The sequence below is a fragment of the Kockiozyma suomiensis genome, assembly GCF_038497685.1.
Source record: "Kockiozyma suomiensis strain NRRL Y-17356 unplaced genomic scaffold V2V93scaffold_2, whole genome shotgun sequence".
NCBI classification, from domain to species: Eukaryota; Fungi; Ascomycota; class Lipomycetes; order Lipomycetales; family Lipomycetaceae; genus Kockiozyma; species Kockiozyma suomiensis.
The window spans coordinates 965527-991422 of NW_027117665.1; the positions used below are offsets into that span (position 1 = coordinate 965527).

Sequence of the window (25896 nt, forward strand, 5' to 3'; positions counted from 1 at the left end):
CCTAATTTCTAGATGGAAGTGCGCATAGGTTCGTTCTTGGCTTCCTTTAGAGGTCTACTGACTTCCCATAAGCCAATGCAATCGTAACTAGATCTACTTTAATCTGATGGCATAGCTCGAACTATTCTGAGATTAATTCTGGCTAATATAGATCACGCTGCTAAAATGAGTGCCGTATGCCGCCTCAGTCAATGTGTGTGGAATACAGGCTACTCAGCTGAGATCCCCTGCTTCTCCTCGCTCAGGCATCATGAACCCGCAGGCATATTGAGCGCTCAGGCGTATCAAACGCTCAGGCGTGTCAAATGCTCAGGTATCATAAACGCTCAGGCATTGCGAACCCTCAGGCATCATGGACGTTCAGGCATCGTGAAACTGCCCGGGCTATGGCATATTTAAGTAATATTCGCTGCCGGGAGGGATTGGTGAACAGATTATAGCCTAGGACCTCTCTATGTCACTGATTTCATGGAGCAAGTCGAATCAGATGAGAACGCATTTCAGCTTCTGACTAAAGCCTGCAGGCGGGTCATTCCAGATTTACCTCGAAGTAAACCTTACTCGTTACTTCCGCTGGTGACAGATAACAGTTTTCAGTCTATTGTTGCCAATGAGATCTTGGATGGCGAGATTGAGTTCAAAAATCATATCGAGCGACTAGCTAATCTTCACTATTACGGATCCCGTAGAGTATCGAACCCTCACCATATCTCGGACTACAAAAAGACTGATATTCTATCTCTTCTAGAACGACGAAATCGACGACTCTAAAAGAGCATCCGTCTTTTTTGATGCTTTTCTAAAAGAGACTAGTCAGCTGGCAGAAGTCTACCTACCTGCTGATTCAGCAGTATTGAATGTCGGGGCTCGAACCAGATTCTCTCCAATGGTGCAGACCGTTCTACGGGCTTCTTACTCAATTAAAAGAAATCCCACCTGTAAGGAGCTGGAATCACTAGCAAACCTATGCGGACTCAAGAGAAGACAGGTCACTTTTTGGGTGAGTTGGGAATCATTTGCTAGTAATTCTGTAACGAGACTATAACTTTTAATAGTTTGCGAACCAAAGATCTCGATCCAAAAAGCAGAGTCGGTCAAAGAAAAAAGTCCCCCCCAAAGAGTCAATGAAATTCACTGCTTTATCAACAGAGCTTAGAGAGCCGAGACTCCCTACAGCCCAAGATCTGCCGCAGCTTTGTCCAGAGAAAGCCGCAGTGCAGCATGATGGGACGCAGCCAGTCATACCGTCAGGATGTACAAACAATGTTCTTGATCAGAAAGAAGTGGCATTGTAGAGGGTTATGTTCAAATCAATTGATTATAATAACTTTTTCATAATAAATTAAAAAAAAATCGCATTTAATCATCTCGAAGTATACACACGTACAGACTCTACTCATCCTGACGATAACTCACTTTCCGTATCTCACCCAACGTCTTCCGCGCAGATGACAGCTCGTTTTCCAACTTCAAAATCTCAACCTGCTGCTCCATCTCCCGTCTCTTAAACTCATGCGCAGAAAGTTTACTATAATCCACCTTTTCAAACTCATCATCTCCTCTTCCACGCTGCTGCAAGATTGACTGCACCTGCGAGACTAAAGTTCGGCACGCGGAATTGACCGCCTTGCTAGCGACTTCAAGTCTATCCTGCGCCTTCGACATGAACGATGCCTTGACTCGAGACGCGGCTACAAGCTGGGCGGTCGACGCGGCGACGTCATTTGAGGCAACAATAAGCTGCTCCAACGAATTGTTGCCGCTGACGACACCATCGGCGGTCTCAATGAGAACGTTAGTGGACGTCGCTACGGCCTTTGCGGCTGAAATCAAGCCTTCAGTCCATCTGTTGTGCTTCCTATAGAAAGCGGCTTTGGAGTTCGTACCCCGGCCTTGAGCAACGATTTCTTGTTGCGACTCGGTAGCCGCTTTAATCAGCGCAGCAACAGCGTTAGTAACAGCAACAGCAGCTCCCAAAATTGCGTCGTGAATCTTCATATCAAACGACGACAAACCAGGGTTCTTAGGCTTAGCCAGCAGCTGATTGAGACGGGCTGCCGCCTTGGCAATCTGCTCTGCGGCATTGCTCATCTCCTTCTCGACCAATTCGCCCAGATCACCATTCAAGCCGTTAGAGGTTCCATTTCTTGCTCTGGAAGGAGCAAATGACTCGGCAATCTTGCTGAGGCGCTGAAGTAAAGTTTGTACGTCAAGATTATTGGAAATCACACGATCGGTCTTTTGATCAATGTTGAGAGGTGCTAGTTTCTCCTCAAAAAGACTGGTAAAGCATTTCTCAGACGCAATTGCGCTCTCACGAGCAACATTGATAATGGCGTCAGCACGCTTCTCGTCGCTAGCAAGGCGAGTAATACCCTTTGCATTAAGCAATATATCTGCGATCGCACTAGAAAATAATGTCGAAGTCTTAATAATCTCAGAGTGATCACCATTAGGACCATCGGCAATAAAATTGTTGAATGCAGTAGCAAACTCAGTGGCAGCAGCAGAGCCCTTCTCAACCATCGATAGCAAGTAGCTAGGGGACGAATTTTGGTTACCAGCATTCATCGGCGAATCCAGTTCATATACGGCATCAGCAACACGCTGTGCAGCAGCCTGAAGAACTGCGTCAATAATTGAATTAAGTTTGCCAATGTGCCCCACCAAAATGTTATCGATTTGGCCATCCATAGCTTTATCAGTATCTTGCTGGCTCAGCTGCAGCTCACTCAACTGTCTCAAAGCTTCGTCCATTCCCGCCTTGTATACCTCTAACTCCTGCTCCTTTTCACGCAGAAGCTTGTCAGATTCCGAGTCAAATCCTTGAACTCTATCAGACATATCATCCAGAGCACGTTGCTTAGCATGCAGCTGCATTTCCAAATCGTCAAGTTCACGATTATGACGAGCCAATAGCGAAGAGAGCTCGGTGCCCTTTGAGCGGTCAGATTGCTCAAGCTGTCTCTTTAAATCATCAATTTCGCGATTGAGCCTGGACGTCTCATCAGTCTGACCACCACGGACTCGGTCAAGCTCCAATCTAGCCTTGTCACGTTCACGAATCAAATCAGCCAAATCAAGATTCTTGGCTTTCAACTCCTTCTCCAACTTCTCCTTTCTGTCGATTGCCTCTTGCGCAGAAGCAGCCTTCGCCTGCATCGCCTTGTACTTCGCCATGAGATCAAGATGCTCTTTTCTGAGTTGAGAATACAGTTTGGCAAGTGAATCGTACTTTGACTTCCACGCCGCAAGTTGCTCTTGCAGAGACTTGATCTGATCGTCTTTGGAAGACAACTGCTGGGAGGTGGTCTGATTTAGCTGTTGCAGCTCATTCTCAAGAGCCCTGACACGTCCGTCGTATCGCTCGAGCATCAACTGATCTTGATCATACTGTCCTCTCAGCGCTAGAATATCCCGTTCAAGTTCGGCAGCTCTACCTTGAGCTTGGTTCTGAAGTTGCTGGCGCATAAGCTCTTCTTGAGCTAAGCGCTGCTGCTCGGCAGCCAAACGCTGCTGCTCCTCAAACTCTCGCTGCTGCTGCAGAGCGAGTTGCTGTTGCTGGTGTAGGTCGCGTTCGCGTTGAGCGGCAAGTCTACGCTGTTCATCTTCGTATGCTCGCTGCTGAGCGGCTAATTGCTGAGCGTAAAGCTCATTCGGATCAGGCTCGGGAGTTGCGGGAATCGAGGATTCTTCCACAGGACGACGAGGCAGAGATGGAGCACCGTCCTCGTCATCGTCGTCATCTTTAAATAAATCGGGTGGATCCTATCAAACGTTAGATCAAACGATAAAATTGAATTTAGTGTATAACAGAGATCACATACCCTCGGGAGTTTGGGGATTGAGATTAGACTTGTTAAATATCTAAGATTTGCACAATTGTAGTAAAACTTGTGCAGTCGATGATGTTGAGCCTCATATCTGATTCTCAAAGGCTCCAAAGCATCGTCCGAGTTTGTAGTAGCATGCATAGCACGTAGCATGGAAGTGACAAACTTGTAGATCCCATAAGATTCGTGAACCAGGGCCACCAGCGAGGAAATTCGGCATTCATTCGAAGAGCCCGGCCTGAAATGCGAGAAGATCAATCGCTGAAAGGTATTGATCTGATCTTGAAGATTCATGAGATCGGTGATAGTCTCGTAGCCCTCATTGGGATCATTAATAGTCCTGAGAGAAATATACTCCTCGTATTCAAAAGTACCTAATCGTCGGTTAATCAACAGACGATAGCAGGACCGAGTTAAAATATTTACTAACCATTGAATTCGGGATGATTGCGATGAAATCGAAGCTTATCCAACAAAAAATCGACATACTCTCTAATCAGAGGGCCGTATCCCTTCAAGCCTTCGCCCTGAGTGCTTCGAGCACAGCTCTCGATCCAGCTAACTTGGCTCTGAGCTTCTTTTAAAGCGCTTGGATGGCCTTCTTGCAAAACTCGGTGAACTGTGATTAAAGCTTTGAAAGTCTGGACTTCGTCAGCAAGAACAGGCTGAATCTTCATAGAAGCCCAGAATGCAGCCGAAGATCGGTGATCCCAAGTATACACAATGCAGCCTAAATAAACGCCGGTTAACAGATTGGCAAACAATAAATTCAATAGAAATGCAGCGTACTTCGAACATGCTTGCGCTTTGGAGCGGTTTCCTCCAAAGAAGTTGCTTTCCTGATGGAGACGGAAAGGTCGGCATCAGTTTTGCTCATCTTGACGACAGTACGAGAGTGTGACGCCGTCTAGTGGAGAAGACGAAAGACAACCTAGACAGAATATAAAACCCTCAATGCTATAATAAATAGCAGAAGTGACAGCAATCAGATGATTGTCCAAAAAGAAGGAAAAGTAGTGATTGCGGACGGTATTCGGTAAATAGCCAGACAGCTTGTGTGCCGCGTAAGTGAGTGTTCGACGTCAGAAGCTCAACCGGAGACTGGATGGCGCAGCTGAACTGAACCGAACCTAATGCGGCGGTGCTGGTACACGTGACCGTATCACAGAACCATTCTTCAATATAAAACCAGATAGATTTGATTCTTTATTTCTCGATACACACAGACTACAATAATGCAAATGATATTATAATTAAACCCATACTATTTGATGGTCAGAGAGAAATAGTAATAAAGATATAGTACAATGGCAGATATCCTCCATGATATATATATAAATACATGCTCACTTCACAATATGTTGTTCGTATACCTCCCTACTTTGTTTTAGCCTTCTTCTTCATGCGTCCCTTATCATCTAGATTTGAAGGTTTAGCATCTATCGATTTTCTGTAACCCCAATTTTTTTCCAAATGTGGAAGATCAAGCACTTCCTCATACACTCTCTTCTTCACAACCTTTGACACTGAATTCTGCGCAAGATTCTCGAACGGCTTCATAATTTCACTGATAGGAGGCTTTTCCTCCGAATCTTTTTCTTCGCTATCGCTATCATCTGAACTGCTTTCCTTTTTGCTTGACAGATCCTCCATTTTGCGCTCAAATTCCTCGACGTAGATATCAATCATATGGTATCTGATACCGTCTGCGATCGAAGTATTCTTTGGACTAAAGGGTAAATTAGCATATAGAAAGAAAAATAAATTAAGCAGAATATCTTACTTTAAGGGATACTCCATAAGACTTTTATTAAAGCTTTCCATAAGTTTTATATCCCAGTTTGACTTTGCCAGTCGCTCAAACATGCTGCTAACGAATCGTCGTATTAACAAATAGTATTTGTCAATTCTAAATCAAAATTAGCACTTGCTAAACAAAGAGTAAATCAGTGTGAAATACCTCAGCCTATCGATGTTGTTCCAGTCCCGGCATATGGTTGCCCAAAATGCGTCCACGAATCCAGCAACATTTGTATCATTGATAGCCAACTGCAGTTTGCCAAGCTTAGTAGCCATAGCTTGCTGGACCTTTGGCCGATCAGTCATCCACATTGCTAGAGAAAAATCAATCACACATTCAAAAAAATAGGAGCGAGTAGTGTTAACCTACTGTAATACAATCCTTTCCAGATCTTTAGAAATTCTAAAGGCTGAATTACTTCTTCTGTATCTAGATAATCTTCAAGCTTCTGGATTCCATCTTCTCTAGCTGGCCGATCTATATCAATATCTTTTTAAAACTTGTTCTTTGCGTTTCTTTTGATATTTTTATCTGTAGTACTCACCATTTGCAGCCAGCTTCTTTAGAATCGTAGATAACTGCTGACTCCGACCCTCGCTGACTTCAGTCATGACACTAATATTAGCAACTATCTTCCACAAATGTTTCCAGTATTCAATTAAAAAAAAAGAGAAAAGTCTCTTCTCTTGTGCACTTTGTGTTCAAAGAATGTCAGATATTCTGCAATTCAGAAATCAAAAATTTTGTTACTCCATCAGACCCTTACCCTTACATCCCAAGCAACTTCAATAACTGTGTGTAACCCCTGAGAAAGACCTTCCTGTCATTAAAATAATTCTCAAATTGTCATAAGAAATATATATTGAGCAAAGAAACCTATAAAACTACCATCACACTAAATCGAAAGAATCAAAGCTGCCCATCATTATAGCAATCTATAACACCTCTTCGCCAACCACTAAGTAGTCCGCATTCTACGACGAGTATCTTCAAATGGCTCTTGATTCAGAGACAGTAGCGGAACCATAGAAGGACGTCCATGCGCGCACTGAAAAGGAAAATCACATTTAGCCAGATGTTCAATTAAAGAGCGGCATTCCTCGAGTGCAAGCTTATCTCCAAACATTATCGAACCTACACGATGTTAATCTTTTTCTTTATATAAATATGGAAATGGAAGAACATACCGCGGCAGGCCCTTGAGTTCAGCATTTCTAAAAGCATCTTTGGAAGACATATAGCTATAGAAGTAGCCGTAGAAACTCTAGTCCGTAATTTTCTCTCTGAATCATCAGATATCAGCAATAACTTTGGGATATTGTCTGCCATTAGATCATGAAGGTGCCTCAATAGGAGTTGCCTAACAAGTTTCGGATCGGATATACAACGGTTGCTAATAATGTTCGGTATTTGCGTCACCACCAAATTTCCACCCTCCTCTGGGTCGTCGTCTGGCATTAATGACTTATCAAGTTGGTCAGTGATAACACGGTACGAGATACCCCAAGCTTTGAACTGTTCTTTATATGTTTGCAACCCTATAGCTTCGGAATCATAAACAGTAAACTTCATCGGCCGCTCAAGTTTGCAGCACAGATCTTCGTCATTATTAGAATGGTCTTCAAGTCTTTGGCTGACAAAATGACAATATTCAGATATCATTTTCTCTACCCGTATCCGTTCGTCAGCTGCATGCTGATCAACAAGCACCAGCTGAGACTTGTCAGAATGCGGAGTAAGACCGGTTTTTATCATTATGAATTGCTTATTAACCTGCGATATCACAAATGCTTGCGATAATTCCGCTTTGCTTATTTTCATCGATGCAGGTTCAGTATCGCACATATTTCCTTGTGAGAGGCTAGGAATTCTTGGCTCAGCAGTACCAAATACTTGTGGTTCCCAATGCTAGATTCACTCAAAGTCAATGCTAAGGAAATTTTAATAAAATATAATAACAACGTACCGTATCTTTACCTGCCGAAAGCGTATCAACAGAGTGACTTCTACGACGTCCTAGTATTTGGTTGCTTTCCCGGCCAGAGCAACCCGAGCAAAGACTCTGCTCCGCTTTTCCAGATCGTATTTTAGATAAGCCAAGATCTCCAAGTCTAACTCTGCTTGAGTGAGACGTTGGTTGCAGGTCTGATTTTCCGACTGTAGCAGTTCGCGCTTTCTTGTGCGGCACCCTTGTGTATAAATCGTGCTTTTCCGAAAATTTCTCAAGAGCTAGAACTACAGCATTTCGTATATCCATATAATTCTACTGATATATTAATATTTTATACTCGGGACGAGAATGTATAGTCTGACATACCTCTAAATTGACAATTGCTTTTGACGGATCCTGGCACATGTCATATCCAGACATCGGCGCCGTTATCCACAAAACGTAAAGAGGATATGCAGCAATGCCGCTATCATCGTGCATAGAGTTCTCTATCTGCTTATTCACATCTTTTTGTAAATCGTCAAGCAGTAATTTTCGTCTGTTCAAATCTATAGAATCGTCAGCTTGGAATCTCATAAGTAGAAAAAAAATCATACATATATACTGGTGCATTTTTGATCTACCTAGTTTAAGTGATAGCAACCCCTTCACGAAAATACCACCAATAACTTGTTCGAAAGTATCGTATGAATCAATTATATCAGCACCATAGACTCTTCGTATAATCGACACCGCAGTATTCTCTTGCATTTTCATTGAGCCAGCAATAATAGCTCGATTATCAACGCGAAAATTGATATCGACAATATCAGATCCCAATGACAAAATAATATTCACAATTGAATTTTTAATAGAAGCGATTGTACTCTCAACCCCACGTTTCTTATCCGGACCAGTGAGTAATCGTCTTCTCACTGGTAAATTTCCAAATAAGTTTTGAACTACTACTAACGAGCCATTACTGGTCAATGGACTGAACGATGAACCAATATATATCTCCTCAGAATTTTTTATCCTCTTCATTGTCGTTGCACGATAATCTTTGTGACGTGAGGTAACTGTCAGTAAGGAAACAGCGGCTATGCCCGCCAGAGCTGAAAAAGAGTTAGAAAATGATTTATAGTAGACCGGATCAAGACAGCCTACCTTCTCCACGAAATCCAAACGTCCTTATAGTGTCTAAATCCTTGATATCTCTGCATTTCGAAGTAGCTACGTTGACCTAATTAGCTCAAAGCAACGCAGTCACTCGCAACAAAATCACACATACAATGTGCCGCCCCAACATATTTCATATCCTCAGGTGTGATCCCACATCCGTTATCTTTAACAGAAATATATAAATCTTCAGAATGTAAAGTGACGTCAATTCGAGTCGCACTGGCGTCTATTGAGTTCTGAATTAATTCTGATATACATTGCGCGACTGATGCAACGACTACTTGGGATCGAAGGCAGGAAACGACATTTGACGATAATTGATGAATCGAACTCATGCAGTCTGATAATTTGCCCTCTTTGGAAAAACGCAGTGCTTGTGGCTGTAGTCAAATAGTTGCGCTCTGTATACACCTGGCAAATTGAAAATGAAATCAATCTACGATTACTGGCAATGACATCAAGCATCGGGCTAGGGCTTTCGGCATTATCACAACGTGTTTAAATTGACGATCTTTTTTCAAAATAGGATCATCGAGAACAAACTGATAGGCAGTAATGTGAAAGATTACAAATTTGAAATAAAAAAAATTTTAATAAGGAAGATTCAGATAAAAAGGAAATACTCAATTCTTGCAGATCAGCAAAAATATAACAATTATGACACACCGTAATAACTAACATTAAATACACACGTATATATATATATATATATATATATATATATTATATATGTATATATCCACTTCTGATCTACACTCCATCCATTGAGATGATGCAAACAAAAAAATAAAAATGCAGTCTAAAGCATTGTTCTTAGATTATTCCCTCTAAAGCAGCACGCTCGGCCTTCTTCGCACTAGCAGCAGCGATTCGCTTCATCTCATTCACAAAACTCTCACCCCAATATGCCGACGTATACTGACTCACATATTTAAACAGTTTTTGCTGATTACTAATTCGAGTTTCTTCGGGCATAGTCATGGAATCATAAATCGCCTCGGCTAACTCCTCGGTATTCCACGGATTCACAATAATACTGCCATTAAGCGACTGAGCGGCGCCTGCAAACTCTGAAAGAATCATGACGCCATGCCGTTTTTGCTGGCAAGCAATATACTCGTACGACACAAGATTCATACCATCGCGAGTACTACTAACAAGGCAGGCATCACTGACAGCATATAATGCGACCAGTTCATCAAAGTTGACAGACTTGTGCATAAAATGGATGGGCACAAACTCAACGGTTCCAAACCGTCCGTTGATTCGTCCGACGAGTTCGTTAACCACAGCTCGCAAATTCTGATACTCCTCAACATCCTGACGAGATGGAACTGCGACCTGCACAAGAACCACTTTGCCAATCCATTCCGGATGCTCAGTCAAAAAGACCTCCAGGGCATGTAATTTCTGCGGCACACCTTTGATGTAATCTAATCGATCGACACCGACGATCAGTTTCACACCCTCGAATTTTGACTCAAGCTGCGATATCCGCTTCTGAACTTTCTCAGTCTTCAGAGCTTCGGTGAATTTGTCAGGATCAATGCCAATTGGGAATGTACCAACGCTGACCATTTGGCCATTGAAATCAACGCCGTTAGGGTAAGTAGGCAGTCCGAGTATTCGAGAACAAGACGATAAAAAGTGGCGCGCGTAATCATAAGTGTGAAACCCAACTAAATCACAACGTAGAACGCCTTCAAGAACTTCTCTCCGCACCGGCAAAATTCTGTAGATTTCACTTGAAGGAAACGGTGTATGTAAGAAAAACCCGAGTTGAACACCTTTAACTCTTTCGCCTATCTCTTCACGCAACATAGCAGGAAGAAGCATGAGATGATAATCATGAACCCAAACAAGATCGTTGTCGGTGACGATTTCCGCGATAGCCTTCGCAAAAAGCCGATTGGCATCGCGATAGGCATCCCACGCCGCCTCGTCAAAGTTCATCTCACCAGGATGGTAATGGAATAAAGGCCAGAGGATACTATTACTGAATCCATTATAGTGAAGATCAGCTAATTCATCAGATAAAAACACAGGAACGCAGCTAAACTCGTCACGAAGACGCTTCACCATTGCCGGCTTCTCGGCATCCGGCACTTCAATACCTGTATGAAACCGCAACTAATCAGCCTATTCTCTCTATTTCACTCGGAAAACGAAACCAAAAAACGAAGCAATATCATACCTGGCCAGCCAAACCATGTAAAAGTGGTCGACTTCTTCAACCCCGAAAGTGCAGAAACAAGCCCACCAGAAGACATTGTGAAATCATACTCGCCATTTTCTCTGCGCTTGATCGTGACTGGCAGCCTGTTAGATATCACCAATAAATTATCTGCCGGCATTGCGCAAAAGAAGAATAAAAGTTATATTGCAAAGATCCAAAAAATTATTAAGTGATGTGCAGATCGGGAGGCAACGTGAAGAGAATAGAGTGATCAAGAAGAAGATATAGAAGAATATGGGAGTTGATTTCCGTGAAGTTTGTGTCCCAAAACAGAAGGTAGTTTGACAGCGGCAGAAAGTGTAAATCGAGCACTCACAAATTCCGGCGCGACGCGTTTGGGTTTTTGTCCAATCCAAAGTAAAATCAAAAAATGTACATCAAAGTTATAGTTACAGCCCTCACTCTGATATACTCTGTGATTCAAATATAATGCCAAAAGATACAGAAATAGAGTCGGTATTGCTTACGACGCTACGCAATGCAGACTTTGATACGGCCACTCTCAAATCGATTAGAGAGGATGTGGTCAAACAGTTGGATCTACCTCAAGATTTCTTTAAAGACAAGAAATGGAGACAGAAATCGACGGATATGGCAGATTTAGTTATGGTAAATACACTGATTTTAGCTAGTTCTTTTGCAGTAAAGAAACTGAAAATTGTTATTCTAGACGGAGCAAGAAGCTACATCATCACTACCGGCACCTACTCCATCTCCCAAAAAGACAGCCAGCACCAAATCGCCAAAAAATAAGACACAATCGAAGCAGCCTAAAGTAACAGACGAGAAAGTCAACACGAAATCAAAAGAAGAAGATGAAGAGGAGGAGTATTCAGATGTAATTGATGATTCGCCGCCTCCACAGAGAAAACGCAGGTCGTCCAGTACACCAGCTGAGAAGAAACAAAGTAAAAAACAGAAGCCAGAGAAAGTGAAATCAGATAAGAAATCGAAAAAATCAACTAGGCATGCTTCGCCATCCACTATCGGCGATGATCCTCTTGAGCAAAAAATCGCAACGTTGAAGTTCTGGGTAGTCAAGTGCGGTGTACGCAAGCAGTGGACAAAAGAATTACAGCCATTCACTACACAGAAAGAAAAGCTCTTACATCTACAAAAGATCCTGGCAGATATGGGGATGACGCCAAGGTATAGTCTGGAGAAAGCAAAAAGAATTAAAGAGGAAAGGGAATTTCAACGTGAAGTTGCACAATTACAGGCTGACGCAAAAAGAGACCTCAGTTCTGATGAAACCGAGGAGAGGGAAAAAGTGCCTCCTAAGAAGCCTGGGAATATCGTGAGTAGTCTTATTTTTTTAATCTATATATCTTTTGTTAACACTGTCTCATCAGGTTGCTGGAAATTTTAATGTTGATTTTCTAGGAGATCAAAGCGATAGCGATTGAGGGCAATAGTTTATGATGATGTATGTAAAGCTGAAATTTCAGCATGAGACACCCCATCTCAAAAAAAAAGTTCTCAAATCAGTGCATGATAATCCAAATCAGGAATATCTAAATCTTCTCGATAACGCTCTTAGCCTCCGAAACTATCAGATTATTAGCATTTAATCTATCAAACTTCAAAACACATAAAATCACATACTGCTAACACCAGTGCTGTCAGGCTCAACCCACAAATTCTTAACCACTCCATCTTCGACTAAAATAGCGGATCTCTTATGTCTATGCCAGCCAAAAATCTTTGTCGCGTCAAAAGTAAGATCGAGTTTAAAACCAAGTGCAAGTGTCGGGTCGGCGAGGAATGTGATTTTACCGTCTGCGTCTCCGAGACCGCTCCCCCACGCAGAGGTCACAAAGACGTCATTGCCTGAAATCACAAAAATGTTGGAAACACCCTTATCGGCGAATTTCGAGGCGAGAGAGATGTAACCCGGGATATGGCGAGCAGAACAACTGGGAGAGAAAGCGCCGGGGACGAATACAAGAAGAGATTTTCCCTGAATTTGTTAATCACCTGAAAAGCTTCACTCAAAAAGAAAACTTACAGACTTAGTGACTTGGTCGATAGCAACCTCATCACCCGGAGAATCCTTGTAGAGGGTAATGCTAGGAATCGCATCGCCGACAGCAACGGCATTTAATCTCGAAGCATGGAACGCGCGACGGCCAGTGGCTAACATAGTAGGCTTATGTGCCAATTGAAATAAAGAAGAAGACATAAATCGGGATGCCATTGTGGAATGTTATAGCGAAGGAGAATGAGATTGATGAAGAAAGAGAGAGGTGTGCGGAGGAGTCGAGAAGACGGATACCCGAGATCCGGTAATCAAGAACCTTGGCTACGTCATCAAGCAATGTCGTCAGCGCCTTTCTCCACAAGGAACTCGAATATTTACCTAGAGTTTTCTAAAACATACTGGTCTGGATTATTAGTTTAAGTTGATGACTATTCGATTCTCAATTGATCATAGCTTGTTTCGAATTATTGCGATTCTGTTATATCTTAGATAGTCTCCAAACTCATATTCTCTTCACTGATTACTTGCAGAGCACGGTGCATATTTAAAACCAAATAAGCAGAACCACTTTATGAAACTGAGGTGGTTTGAAACCTGTGGCTTGAAATACGTGGCTTAAAGCAGGTGGCTTGAAAGTTGTGGCTTGAAACCTGTAGTTCAAAACTTCCAGTTCAAATTCTCCAGCTCAAAAGAAATTTTGCGAGAAAGATCGGACGTCTAATAAGAGAGGATCAAACACCGCATATTCCAAACTTGGAGGTCACTCTGCAAAGAAGAGAAATACAGTCTTTACAATATATAGGCGCGTTCGGAAGACTTTGCAATGCGGCAAAATTTCGTGGGAATGGTGGTCTCGCAGGGCAAGATGAGCAAGACGGTTAAAGTCCGAGTACATATCCCAGTATACCAACCAAAACTAGGAATAGTAAGTTATCTTTTTCATTACCAAGAAATTGAATACTAATATGCTTGTGTTAGAATGTGAATAAACGAAAAGATTTTCTAGTTCACGACGAAGGTGAACTTACTCGCGAAGGCGATATCGTACGAATTGAATCCACCAGACCAATCTCTACACGCAAGAACTTTGCAGTTGCGGAAATTAAAAACCCCAAAGGACGGATCTTTGAGAAATATCGTGATATTACAAAATATGAGGAAGAATATTACGAATTCTTGCAAAAGAAAAAGAATGTGCAGTCAGTGGCTGATATACCGCTTGATGATAATTGGTTGCCGATAGAGTCTAGTCTTACTGAAGGGCTTCCGGAGAAATTTACTCCGGATATTTTACAAATCATTCATAGACATAATGCTCGCAAAGAAGATTTTGAAAAGGAGGTATTCGCGAACGCATCTCTATCCACTGATAAAGGATTCCGCGCCAGTGTTCGCGCATTCACACTTCTAAAGGCAATGAAAAATACTCAGATTGCAGATGCTTCTGTTCTCAAAGAAATCAAAAAAGAAATTGAAAGTGAGTATGCTTTACAAAAGCCTCTTGAGCAATATATCAAGGGACCGGCGGCTATGGCTGCCGCTTTGGCAGAAGACTATAAGCGGTTAGCGGAAGAACAAATGGGATTGCATAAACCAGAATTATCTGCGCCTACAGATAATTAAGCAAAGTTTGTGGATTATGCTTGTTCATGTTGTATATACTCTAATTCCAATTGCAGCGCAATTCCAGAAAAATCAATCAGTTCATTGCCGTAAAAATACCGACTGCAGGCTACAAGACAATGAGATAAAACATTTTTAGATACAGAAACAAAGGCCCAAAACTTCATATCTATGTCACATTTCCTACTGCCCATCAATTGAGAGTTTTAGCATAATCAAATTTACAAACTCTCATATTTGTGTTACATCAAAATATACAAAAAAAGGGCAAGCAAGCGAAAAGATGCTCCCGAAGTACGGTTGTGGCGAGAGTATATACATGCAATGTGCATTCCAAATATAGAACAAATACAGATGATATTACGAGCGGGAAAAGGCAGATCAAAGAAATAGAAGCATTCGAAAATTCCTATTCGAGTATATAAACGTTAGGTAACAGAATCCATGACAGCCCATTGATAAACGACTATATACAAAACCATACACAAAACCATACGCCAAGATAACTGACCCAAATAATAGAAAAAAAATGAGACGAGACAATCAAAGAGATTAAGGAACAGATAGGAATGGCGTAAAACTCGAATACAATTAAACAAAATCAAGGAGAACTTTTGGATAGGTAAAATTTTGCCATCTCATAACTAGTCCAGCAAATGGCAGTACTAGGCATATTTGCAATAATACGCGGCCTTAATCCTCGCACGAAACCACGCATTCCTTCACGTCTATAAATCACTCTAGCGGCATCGACAAAAGATCCCGTATTGCGGATCTCGGGATCAGTGGATGCTCCCTTTGTTTGCAAAAATGTTTTGACGACGTCCAATGGAGTAGTGGCGGCCGCCGCGACGGCACCAGCCAAACCACCGGCAACACAGTGACTCAGCGGATCATACTTGCGTTGCGGGTTCATGAGCTTTGACAGCGCCTCGTAGGAGGTAAAGTTGATGGCAGTCAGAGGAACATTCATTATGAGAGTGGTAGGGTAGGAAACGTAAAAAGCCGAGAATCCTTCCGTTCGATAAACACTACGAGCACAGGCGCCAATGTTTGTAAATCTGCTTCCCGACAACTGCATGCGTTGTTTGATAACATCGAAAGGATTCATGAGAGCATCAGAGGCAGTAGTGGCACAAGCACCGGCCAAGGAAGTAGCAATTGGGTGGTATCCGGTTCCTTCGTTGCCTCCAAAAGCTTGCTTGGACGATTCGTAGACGGAAAAGTAGACTGCGTGAGCCGGTCCCGCGCCGAGCGCGACGGAGGTGATACCGCGCCAGAGCGTACTAGCTCCTTCAGTTGCTGATATCCGTGATACGGCGTTAGATATGCCAGAGTATGAAGCTGTGCCGGTAGAGACGACTTGCATGCGCGTCTGTAATATAGTTCAATCAGTAAGTTTTATCGTCTGACACAGAAGACCGCAAGAGAAATTACCTTGATCGCGTCGACAGGGTACATGATTGTGTGCTCCTATATCATAATTTAGCAAATAGCTTCAGATAATAAAGCAAGTATCAAAAAATTAATTGAGAATAACAATTTGCCATTCACATTATTACTCGCAAAAAGCCATGCAATCGCATCGATAATACCAAAATACATACCATGATACCAGCAAAAGCGCCAGCTATCAAATGAGAGGCGAGAGTAGTATTTTCTGGCAGAGTCTCATAATCAAAATCATATTCATCGTCATCCTCTTCTACGGGAATGACAGGATTAGGTAAAGGATGGTCACGTTGGTGTGATGTGTCATGGTGGTCTGCAGGAAGCATTTGAGACTGTGAATTAGCTGACGAAGGAGAATGCTGGGACTTAAGATACTGCGTCATGACCTCCGCGCTCGACCTCAGTAACCGCAACTTTGGCCCCGATTATTTGTTCATCATTTTTTGCAACATTTTTGTTGCATCTTGATTTGACCAATTTTTGATGCTCTTGACATTAAAAACGAGTATCTCAATCTCTTGTTCCTCTGTAATCGGCAATTCATTCATGAATCGGTTGACTAAGTCGGTTGAGTAAAGTTCAAAGACTTCGGCATATCGATGAAGATATCGTACTCTTTAGGAAAGGCATGCTTAACAACAGTGGTCTGCTGAAACCTGATAGAATAGGATCTATAGCGCCATAATATAGTTTTACCTCCGTAGTATCTTTTAAAACGATAAATCCACTTGCGGAGATTTTACGGTAGAGTGGGGCTACTAGCTTCTCCACCAGAATTCCATGTCTACTACAAAATTGCGAACCAACGAGAGGAAACGATCCATGTCAGTTTGTACAGTAATTTTTTTATCATTAACATGAGCGGACGGGTGTGTTTTGAGTTAGATGACGACACCACCATAAGGGCCATCTATCATGTACAGACTTTTAAGGACCTGCGGAAACCGGCATTGATGTAGCCAGCTAGAGTTCCTCTTCGCTCTTCAAAAATTGGGCGAAACGTCATACGATTGTGGGCTCGCTTTGGACAAAAAAAAAGGTAAAACGCGTTCCAAGCGTTTTAGTTCCAAGCGAATGCGACAGTTTGCCCCCGAAGAAATGGTGGTTCGCATACGTTGCACTGCATCAATACAGAATCATATGCCGGACTCGCAACCACTGATGCGAAACGATTTTGGAAGAAATGCAGCAAACGCAAGTTCCAGAACTCTCTAATGAGAAATACTGGCCCGAAACTCGATTCAAGGAGCGTAAAATTGCAGACGAATATTCGTCATCCAGCCTTCCGGATTGTAGTATTTTAACCCAAAGCGGATGCTAGGAAAATCAACCAATTGCAGCAAGGATGGGAATATGGTGTTTAGAAAAAGCACTGTCTTTTCTTTACTTAGAAAAAGCACTGTCTTTTCTTTACTCATAAGGGGAATTGTTTCGTCAAAGATCCTACCAAGTGAGTGCTGAGGCCTCAATGAGTAGCTCTCTTCGTATCAATTCACTTAACACGAACGCGTTAACGCTATCTCTTACGAAGTAAAACTAACTCAGGCCACAAGGAACCTCGGAGACAAGCCAGGACAATCAAGAGCCCTTAGTGAGTGATTCGACATTGATGAACAGTGAGATCGCGTAGGCGACAAAATATCTGCTGATGCTGAGTTTGAAGTTCTCATATAATATAGATTCTTCTCAGTAAGATCCGATATCTAACTATAAGTCGCGGTACCGCGATCCGAACTGATCACAGATGAATTGGCTCGGGCCCGGCCCTGCAGATTATTCGTCAACAATTTTTTAATTTCCATGCCAGTCTTGTAAGCTTGTCCTTCAGCGGTTAATGTGAAAAATTGAAGACATAACTCCCCACTGTTTTAACATTGTAGTAATAGCGGAATCGCGTGACCTAACCAACAAGTCGCGAGCGCCTGAGTCCTCTAGGTGTATATAGAGTTGTCCGACGAGGTAAAAGAGCTTTTCGAATTGACGCCTTGCGCTAATCGGGAACTATGAACCGTCGAGGAGTTGTAGACTCGGAATTATTATTTCACCATAGGAGCAGCATTCTATAAGCATGCCCACGCTCTGATTCGAAAGCTCGGCGCCGGATGTTGTATCGTAGAACTCGGATTGAAAATCCCGATGGTCGGAGCGATAGTAGTACTCTCAATCACATAATCTTTGGATCCTTGTATAGACCTGGAAAGCGCGTCGCTACCGTGGGTAGTGAAGCAATAGTGTCTTCAGGTTCAATAGGGTTACCGATAGAGGACATAGCTTTATCTTGCGATATGAATGTAAGTGCAGCGAGAGACTCGTAAAGTGTGCTTAACTATAAGCAGAAGCAGCATTATGTTTGATAGAGAATTATTTGATCGTAAATGCGTCGGTTTGTTGGACATCCTGGCTTGTCTTGGACGTCTCATTATATATGTGTCTAAATCCACAGCAGGCTGTTTCTACGGTAGATCCAAATGCGAGGCAATTCCCAAATGTGGACATCTATGCGTCGCTGATGAAGATGATATATATATAAAGACGGCAATTCAAGTTCTTTGAAATACCATAACCATTGCACCACCAAATAGGAAATTCGCATTCAATTATACTTTGTGCTCTTACTTGATGGTCGAACGGCACCGCACCGATCGTTTGATATGAGATTATATTTGTTCATGGCGTCCGGTCTAATAATACATTGCATTAAACTACCCGACAAGATTGAGAGGGTCTAATTTCAAAATAACGGTTCTTTTGGCAGGTAGAATAGAAAGATGGATATTGATGATCGAAGCCCGATAACGTCACGTGGAAATATTGGCAATCTCGCTTAGCACTCATACTTATCCTCCTCTCTTCCTCAATGAATAAACTATTTGATCTCTGAGAAGTATACAAGATTTTTTGATGTTGCGGCAACTACTGCCTAGACAGTACATGTGATATCATTGAGAGTACAATCACTTGATCAGAGTTTATCATAATGAGCTCTAACTATCTTGCCCCTGTGCAATACCACGTTTACTCCTGTTCGTACCCATATTGTTTCCCCTATTGCTTCCCCTATTGCTGCCCCTATCACTGCCCCGATTCACACTCTTGCTAATTCTATTGCCCCTATCCCCTTTTACTATTTTCCATATAACTTTCTTATTGACTACCCCTATCCGTAGCACCCCTATTCATACTCCTATTCATGCCCTATCCGTATTTGTACTCCTAGTCATGATAGAGTTGACTCAAACCGCCCCCAGAAATAAAAGAGAAAAATTGGTTACACACCTGGTATCATTTCTGGTACCTGATTTCTTAGGAGGTCGATAATATTAATAATCTATATCTGCAGCGGCCATGAAATTGCATTTACTCGCCTCTTTCCCATGATATTCCAATATCCGATTTCACACCTCTCATTTTTGTTAGGAAAAGCTCTGACAGATTAACGACAACGGCGTAGACAGTGAACTGACTTCAGCTTTAAGATCACGCCGTGAACGTTTGTCATCTATTCGAAATTTGTTTTATCTGGAGATTCTTCTCTGGACTACACACTGAAAATAAGAGCTGGAACTGCTGCCAAGTCGTATTCAGACTTCATGATTATGATTCTTCGGAAGTGGGCTAACAATTGTACATTTAAATACTTATACGGATGATATAGTTGACAATTTACAGTAGTTGGCTGTTTATGATTGTCAATTTAAAAACGGTCTGAGCCAGGCAAATTAGGATATAGGCTTGACTATTGGACTATTATCAGAAATAGTTTATTGAGTCCGCAATCAAAAATTTAAAACAGAAAAACACCAATACCGAATATGAGACTAAATAAACAACCATAAAATGAACACATGAAATGAACATATACAAGCTATAACAAACGTGAAATCAACCAATACAAACCAAAATCTAGATCCCAAATCAAAATTTAAAAGGAGAAAAACATAGACTAAATATTCAAGACCGTCGTCTATGCTTAATGACGCTCTTCTTCTGTGTAACTCGCTTCTCGTCTCCAACCTTGTCAAGCTCCATAGCATGCACAGTACGCTCATGTCGATTTCTCAACCACGCGGTTACGAATCTGTGAGTCCGACATTCGCGCGCTCCTTGCCACCGACACACAAATTCACGTACTCCGTGAACTTGTCTGAAATGCCGTGTGCAGTCATTATTCCTGTGGAATCCAATAACATGCCAGTCGCAGTCTTTATTTGCGCATTTATAAGGACGACGAGAGACAGAGTCGTCAGGTAATGTGAGAACATGCGTTTTCAAATCTCCTGACGATGCAAAGAGCTGCGTGCAGTGACGGCATCGATATGTGCGGTTCTGCGAATGCTTGCGCGGCATCTCGGGCGGTGGAAGTGGGTATTGTTGCACGTGTGGCTCATTAGGATCATCTAGTTCGGGATGCGGAACACTAACTTTGATGATCCCGGTTGACAGAAGGATAGGCAATGAGTCAAAGTCTGGGCTTATGGCTGTGACGGGCGAGACAGGTGAGGGTTCAGAGATGACGGAAGAGACGCTGCCAGAGTGTAGATTGTAGCTCAGTACCGGTGCCGTTTCATCGCTGATGGATAAATGTCTGTACTGCTCACTCTTATTCTCATATGCAGGATTCCCAAAGTAGCTGAAGTACTCAGGTTGTTGCTGAATAGCAACCTTGGAAAGTTGGCACGACTGATCATCCTCGCTTTGCAAACTGATAGTCGTCGCAATGCTACTAGTCGTATCGCGTCTCATCTGCCCAAACATCTGCTGCATCAATGGACTTGGAGGACACTCATCAGACCCCACCCGAGCATCATTGGCAGATTGGCACACTTCACCCGACAACTCTCCCATGACACCACTACCTCTGTTCCATGACCGCGAAGCCGACGCCCCAATTCTTTCATCAACTACGGCTTCATGATCAGAGGACCACATTGAAGCCGGTGTCGAGGCCGCAGTGTGCATCGTCACCGAGGATTCAACTGTATTTTGGAACGAAGGTGGTCGAGGGGGCGGTCTGGAAGTGTAATCTAGCAAATTACACATACTTTCCGCATTGAAGAATTCGTTTAGAGAGAGGTCTGATACTTCGCTGACGTCAATAGTTTGAGCGACAGACGACGACGCCGAAGATATCGAAGAAGAGGAAGAAGCGGTCGAGGATGAGTCAGAGAAAAAGGTAGGCTGTGAAGTAGACGCAAAGTATTGTCCATAGAGAGTAAAGTCCATAGAGTCTGACTTCTGTGCTTCAATAAAAGGCATGGGTTGGTGCAGCTGAGCAGGAGTTTGAGATATGGGATGGTCAAACATATTTGCTATTTGTTTCGGTTCCTGGTCTAGAGTATAGGGCGTATTCTCAACCCAGACGTTGAGATAAGACTCTTCGACCATGGCAGAGCAAATCAAGAACGGAAACGTGAATAATAGCAAAGGAGATAAAGAGAACACGCAGTCGAAAACAGAGAAAAAAAGGAAAGAGAATGAAAAGTAGAGAGATAAGCCGAAGCAGATAGAGTAGGTTTTGAGAGAGCTGGGTGGGAAGCGGAAATGCAGACGGACCCACCGCTGATTATGTCGGTGCCCGGCCTTATTTCTGTACAGTTAGTTAAGTCGGGTCTGCTTTTTTGCTTTTCCGTGCGGGTGAATTGCAAATAATACTACCTATACGTGAATTGTTGTATTTTATTTCTATTTCATCAAATAAGTTGTGTATAATAGTGATCGTGATTATCCATGCGGTTGCAGCAGCTGATAGTGTATAGAAAGTGTATCTCCCCTACATAGGCACAGCTTCTCACTTTGTATCCTCCGAATTGACAATCAATATCCTGTACAGCTTTTGCTGACACGATAAGTATACATTCTGCAATTTACGTATCATCTGCCTTCGCACGACTGATTCCAGCCAATCTCTATTATCGCCATCCTCCTCATCTTCAGGTTCAGGCTGGGACGACTCCTGAGCGCGGGCCACCACCGCCGCAGAACGGATTTGCGTTATCGCAATAGCTCTTTTCAAGATGGTCGAAGCTCCGGCAAAGACCACCCTTCCAGTAAGCCACGCCATATTCTCGGTTCTCGTCTAATATATACCAATATTCTTCTCAAGATTAGCTATTCAGTTCTAATACCGCAGTCGAGAATGAAGTTTGAGTGTATGCGAGATATATTTCCGCGCTGCTGATTGGTGGTGTTTGAGTCTGATAAGGACTCGCGGCTATCTTTGCCAGAAAACTTTAATAAAGCCTCCAAGCAGCTCAGACCATCAATGACTCGTTCTATCTTCGAGTTCGAAGTTCAGATTCCGTCACGATAACAGTCTGCATTATTTCGCTGATTATTGTAATACGATATGCGTGTAGTTTATAATAAAGTGGATTTCCTCTATCGAAAAAACCGGGAAACCTCCACTAGATTATATCCTTCGCTCGCCCCTCCTGATAAACTTCCATATTTTCGCTATCACGTCAGATACGAGTCTTCTCTCGTCATTTTTAATTCCTGGAATTTTAGTTTCCTTCCGTTTGTACTACATAGAAAATAAAAGATGAACGAGTAATATTGAAGCAGGACATAATCTATCTGTAGCTAATCAGCTTTCACAGAACTGCCCTATGCAGGTGCCTTTCTGTTTTTCTCGTCTTTTTAAACTTCGGCCCGTGCCGTATTTCTTACTTTGGTGTCCTCCAATTTGTATATTTAAATGATTTGACGGAATGAGTTTGTGCTTATCTCTTTTCAATGATACTTCTAATGAAGGATCAATCGTTAATCTCACTCTCCGTGTATTAATTTTATCTAAAACAAATACTGACTGACTTTCCACAAACAAGATTGAATAGTTACGGCATGCCCGCAATGAAAACAGGACCCAGGGCGGGTCTCTGCGGGTCAGAAGGGCCTGATTGCGACTGATTCAAGTTTAGATCAACAAGCGCGATTAAGACGCAATAGTAGTAAGTAATCATCTAATCACTGATACATATATGTATATTTTAGATTATATATACTGACCGTCTGTAGATGTATACTGAATGAGGGTATGTTGATAGCTACTAGTCCAGTCGCTTTAGGAATATCTGCATCCAGGCTGTTTCGAAACACGTAATGTAAATAATTATACGCGCTCCGAAGCTCATAAACTCATCTACATACATATCCGCACCAACGAACGAACAATGGCACCATCACTGGTCCACCATTCCGATCCGAGCTTGAAGATAGAGGATACTAGTCGCGAATATTACGCGAAGAAAATGCTCGATCTAGTGAAGCATCGCCGAAGTACACTGCCGCGGTCGTATTCAAGTGATGTGAGTAGTTCTAGCGAGGACGAAAGTTCTCCAAATCTATCTCGACGTCGTCGTGAGGTTTCTAATCGAGCGTTTGAACGGTCGTTGTCATGTGCGTTGGATTCTTTTAGACATTGTAGGAAGCTGAAATGTTTACTGGTTTTGTAGGGCCAGAAAGAGTATACTCCTCAGACGCCAGCATCTTCCGCCGTCCCTACCGCAGCCGACGGTCTCCTGAAGCAGACGGACTAGAAGAGGAATTAGCAATCGCAGTCCGAGAGATTGTTCAAAATACGGTCAATAGCGCGCTTAGTTCGCATTTTTTAGCAGATAGTCCTCCGTCAACTGGTCTGATTGCGAATCAAGAGGCACTGCGTCCTGTAGATGCTGGTGATATTGGGGCTGCTATCGAAAGTCCATACCCCAGATCTTCAACTGCTGATCCGCTTAGGTCGTCGGATAGAACGTCTCCTAAAGATACTGCTGTCCAGCGTGATGGGGAGCACTGTCTTGCAATTGAATGGCCATCTGGTACATTCATGGAAAGTCAGAACGACAGACCTGATCTGTGGAATGAACGATATACGCGCTCATCGAATCGATTCGTGATACCTAAAGCTGATTTGGTGCCTGTTGAACGCCCATCTGAACCCATGGACGTTGATGGACCAGAATATCTCCGCTCTGTAAATTCACCAAATACTGTATACCCAGGTGAACCAATGGATCTTGATATAGAATACCCAGACGAGCACACGAAAATGCTCGCCAATATGCACACTTCAATAAACAACGAGGTCTCAAATATCCTGAGTCTAAACACCGACCAATTCGATGAGATTTATGACCAAACCGAGCCCGCAAGCTCCCAACCTTCATCGTCGTCACTCGAGCACGACAAACCAGACGATTCGATATCACTTTTAATCAACGATGGGGATGAAATGTGGGCTGATCTGACGGCTGCGTTTCAGGCTTGGGATACGAGAATTGACATTGCTGATATAAATTCCTCTGTCGTTTACGAGGCGGATGGGGACGTTTTTATGAGGGACGCGAATTGAATACTCTTATAGCTACTAGTTATATTCTTTTACTGTTGACTGAGAAGATACCCTATAAGCGTGAACTGAGATTACTTCAAAAAAATAACTAGTCTGTTTTGTTTTGCAATATATACCTAGGCAGTCTGCGCGAGTGCAGTCGCAACCATATTTTGAGATTGAAGAAAAAATAGTCACAAGACCAGAGAAGAGAAACTCTCATACTCTATCTTCTATTCTAGCCACCATGTCATTAATCATTACAAAATAGTAAAGCCCGATAGCCGAGACAGTCATCATTCCAAACGAAAGCCATCCCATAACCATCGCGGTTACGCCTACTCCCGAAAACAGGGTTCCGTTTCCCAAGTTTGTAGCTAGAACGCCTGCGGCCACTGACGCTGTATGCTGCCAAAGAACGGAAATAAGAACTAGAATACAGGCTAGAAAACACATAGCTGTTGATATTGATTTGAAAAGAGGCGGGAATGGGAGGATGAAAATAAAGACAATAAATGATATCACTGCCGCAATGATTCTATGAACGGGCATTAGCCTTTCTACGCCAATTAAAAATAAATCCAAGTACTCACAATAAATATGGAAAAACAATCTTATCCCTGAACGATGCCGCGGCATGTAATAAATTTAGCGGGTCCTGCGTAGCATCCAATTGCGCAGCCAGCACTGTCGCATTCTGTGCACAAAGCCATGGTCCAGGCTGTGTATGCATACACATTGCAAAATATCCTATTCTAATTTCAAACTGCGTCTTTCCGACTAAATTTCCCAAATCTATGCTAATATCTGGACTAACTATTTCGAGACTGGAGGCTTGATAGATTGTCCCGTCGTTGTAGCCTAAATGAAGGAGATAGATGCTTGAAACTACCCCTGATGAAGAAGAGCATCCTGCCAACACCAGAGCTATAGCAACAGATATCAGGGTATGTTCGTGTTAAGGAAACTGCAAGACTCACAAGACAAAACTACAGAAACGAGAAGGAATACCAGGAAGACATGTCGCGGTCGTATAAACGTCAATCCTATGAAATACAACCGATCAGAATCTAAACGACGCCAACTTGTAGACATAATATCTCAATCGTAACAGACAAGAAGTTCATATAGATGGTGCTCAAGAAAAACAAATAACATACCTATAATTTCAACTCGCGCCATTCGAGTTGTGTATTTGAGGCAGACAAATTGTTACGAGAAATTAAGAACTTTTTGTAGTCGAGTGTATGAGCACCCTGGACTACTTAAAAGACCACTTGATATCAAAAGTTAATTTAACATTCACAATTCTAATTAAATTGCTTGTCATATACTATTTCTATAGGGAAGGGGGATGTAAAATTCGGTTCTACTATCCAACATCCATGCGTTGGCAATACTATCTTTACAAATACAGCCTATCAGCACTTCAAACAAGCGATTCATACTTTAAAATCACAAACAAAAACATCAGCTCAAGACTAAACATAAATAAATAAAAATGCAATGAAAGAGAGCAATGATTAATT

At 42.4% G+C, this 25896-nt stretch overlaps 11 protein-coding genes across 11 annotated transcripts; 3 read left to right on the forward strand and 8 right to left on the reverse strand.

Annotated features, from left to right (window-relative positions):
• The first annotated feature begins 611 nt into the window (after nucleotides 1–611).
• V2V93DRAFT_128913 (uncharacterized protein) lies at nucleotides 612–1344 on the forward strand. Its single transcript, XM_066906798.1, has 3 exons — nucleotides 612–685; nucleotides 749–1000; nucleotides 1056–1344. Exons 2-3 carry the CDS (start codon nucleotides 887–889, stop codon nucleotides 1293–1295), a joined length of 354 nt encoding a protein of 117 aa, XP_066768080.1. The 5' UTR covers nucleotides 612–685; nucleotides 749–886; the 3' UTR covers nucleotides 1296–1344.
• V2V93DRAFT_395738 (ANTH domain-containing protein) lies at nucleotides 1345–4734 on the reverse strand. The gene is made up of 4 exons (XM_066912522.1): nucleotides 4623–4734; nucleotides 4264–4563; nucleotides 3828–4207; nucleotides 1345–3768 (listed from the first exon to the last, which is right to left on the reverse strand). Exons 1-4 carry the CDS (start codon nucleotides 4708–4710, stop codon nucleotides 1393–1395), a joined length of 3144 nt encoding a protein of 1047 aa, XP_066768081.1. The 5' UTR covers nucleotides 4711–4734; the 3' UTR covers nucleotides 1345–1392.
• A 346-nt stretch (nucleotides 4735–5080) lies between these two features.
• On the reverse strand, nucleotides 5081–6384 carry V2V93DRAFT_364634 (uncharacterized protein). The gene is made up of 5 exons (XM_066908889.1): nucleotides 6179–6384; nucleotides 6004–6111; nucleotides 5794–5947; nucleotides 5617–5742; nucleotides 5081–5562 (listed from the first exon to the last, which is right to left on the reverse strand). Exons 1-5 carry the CDS (start codon nucleotides 6243–6245, stop codon nucleotides 5211–5213), a joined length of 807 nt encoding a protein of 268 aa, XP_066768082.1. The 5' UTR covers nucleotides 6246–6384; the 3' UTR covers nucleotides 5081–5210.
• A 208-nt stretch (nucleotides 6385–6592) lies between these two features.
• V2V93DRAFT_320231 (uncharacterized protein) lies at nucleotides 6593–9081 on the reverse strand (the record flags this gene model as incomplete). The annotated part of the gene is made up of 7 exons (XM_066907308.1): nucleotides 6593–6768; nucleotides 6822–7542; nucleotides 7793–7897; nucleotides 7952–8133; nucleotides 8182–8679; nucleotides 8732–8797; nucleotides 8856–9081. The coding sequence occupies 7 exons, from the start codon at nucleotides 9079–9081 to the stop codon at nucleotides 6593–6595; spliced, it is 1974 nt and encodes a 657-aa protein (XP_066768083.1).
• Nucleotides 9082–9319: 238 nt separating this feature from the next.
• Nucleotides 9320–11294, reverse strand: V2V93DRAFT_342995 (glycosyl transferase). The gene is made up of 2 exons (XM_066907840.1): nucleotides 10941–11294; nucleotides 9320–10860 (listed from the first exon to the last, which is right to left on the reverse strand). The coding sequence occupies exons 1-2, from the start codon at nucleotides 11098–11100 to the stop codon at nucleotides 9560–9562; spliced, it is 1461 nt and encodes a 486-aa protein (XP_066768084.1). The 5' UTR covers nucleotides 11101–11294; the 3' UTR covers nucleotides 9320–9559.
• Nucleotides 11295–11324: 30 nt separating this feature from the next.
• V2V93DRAFT_364642 (uncharacterized protein) lies at nucleotides 11325–12579 on the forward strand. Its single transcript, XM_066908890.1, has 3 exons — nucleotides 11325–11591; nucleotides 11653–12279; nucleotides 12335–12579. Exons 1-3 carry the CDS (start codon nucleotides 11412–11414, stop codon nucleotides 12386–12388), a joined length of 861 nt encoding a protein of 286 aa, XP_066768085.1. The 5' UTR covers nucleotides 11325–11411; the 3' UTR covers nucleotides 12389–12579.
• V2V93DRAFT_364644 (thioredoxin-like protein) lies at nucleotides 12274–13480 on the reverse strand. The gene is made up of 3 exons (XM_066908891.1): nucleotides 12991–13480; nucleotides 12588–12942; nucleotides 12274–12531 (listed from the first exon to the last, which is right to left on the reverse strand). The coding sequence occupies exons 1-3, from the start codon at nucleotides 13177–13179 to the stop codon at nucleotides 12497–12499; spliced, it is 579 nt and encodes a 192-aa protein (XP_066768086.1). The 5' UTR covers nucleotides 13180–13480; the 3' UTR covers nucleotides 12274–12496.
• A 147-nt stretch (nucleotides 13481–13627) lies between these two features.
• On the forward strand, nucleotides 13628–14938 carry V2V93DRAFT_364648 (mitochondrial 37S ribosomal protein uS17m). Its single transcript, XM_066908892.1, has 2 exons — nucleotides 13628–13888; nucleotides 13942–14938. The coding sequence occupies exons 1-2, from the start codon at nucleotides 13787–13789 to the stop codon at nucleotides 14584–14586; spliced, it is 747 nt and encodes a 248-aa protein (XP_066768087.1). The 5' UTR covers nucleotides 13628–13786; the 3' UTR covers nucleotides 14587–14938.
• Nucleotides 14939–15187: 249 nt separating this feature from the next.
• On the reverse strand, nucleotides 15188–16364 carry V2V93DRAFT_320469 (mitochondrial carrier domain-containing protein; the record flags this gene model as incomplete). Its single annotated transcript, XM_066907320.1, has 3 exons — nucleotides 15188–15961; nucleotides 16024–16059; nucleotides 16194–16364. 3 exons carry the CDS (start codon nucleotides 16362–16364, stop codon nucleotides 15188–15190), a joined length of 981 nt encoding a protein of 326 aa, XP_066768088.1.
• A 3442-nt stretch (nucleotides 16365–19806) lies between these two features.
• On the reverse strand, nucleotides 19807–21566 carry V2V93DRAFT_364651 (uncharacterized protein). The gene has a single exon (XM_066908893.1). The coding sequence runs from the start codon at nucleotides 21421–21423 to the stop codon at nucleotides 19990–19992; it is 1434 nt and encodes a 477-aa protein (XP_066768089.1). The 5' UTR covers nucleotides 21424–21566; the 3' UTR covers nucleotides 19807–19989.
• A 2871-nt stretch (nucleotides 21567–24437) lies between these two features.
• Nucleotides 24438–25591, reverse strand: V2V93DRAFT_399297 (Ca2+ regulator and membrane fusion protein Fig1-domain-containing protein). Its single transcript, XM_066912559.1, has 4 exons — nucleotides 25528–25591; nucleotides 25348–25413; nucleotides 24961–25294; nucleotides 24438–24905 (listed from the first exon to the last, which is right to left on the reverse strand). The coding sequence occupies exons 1-4, from the start codon at nucleotides 25547–25549 to the stop codon at nucleotides 24587–24589; spliced, it is 741 nt and encodes a 246-aa protein (XP_066768090.1). The 5' UTR covers nucleotides 25550–25591; the 3' UTR covers nucleotides 24438–24586.
• Between the last annotated feature and the right edge of the window lie 305 nt (nucleotides 25592–25896).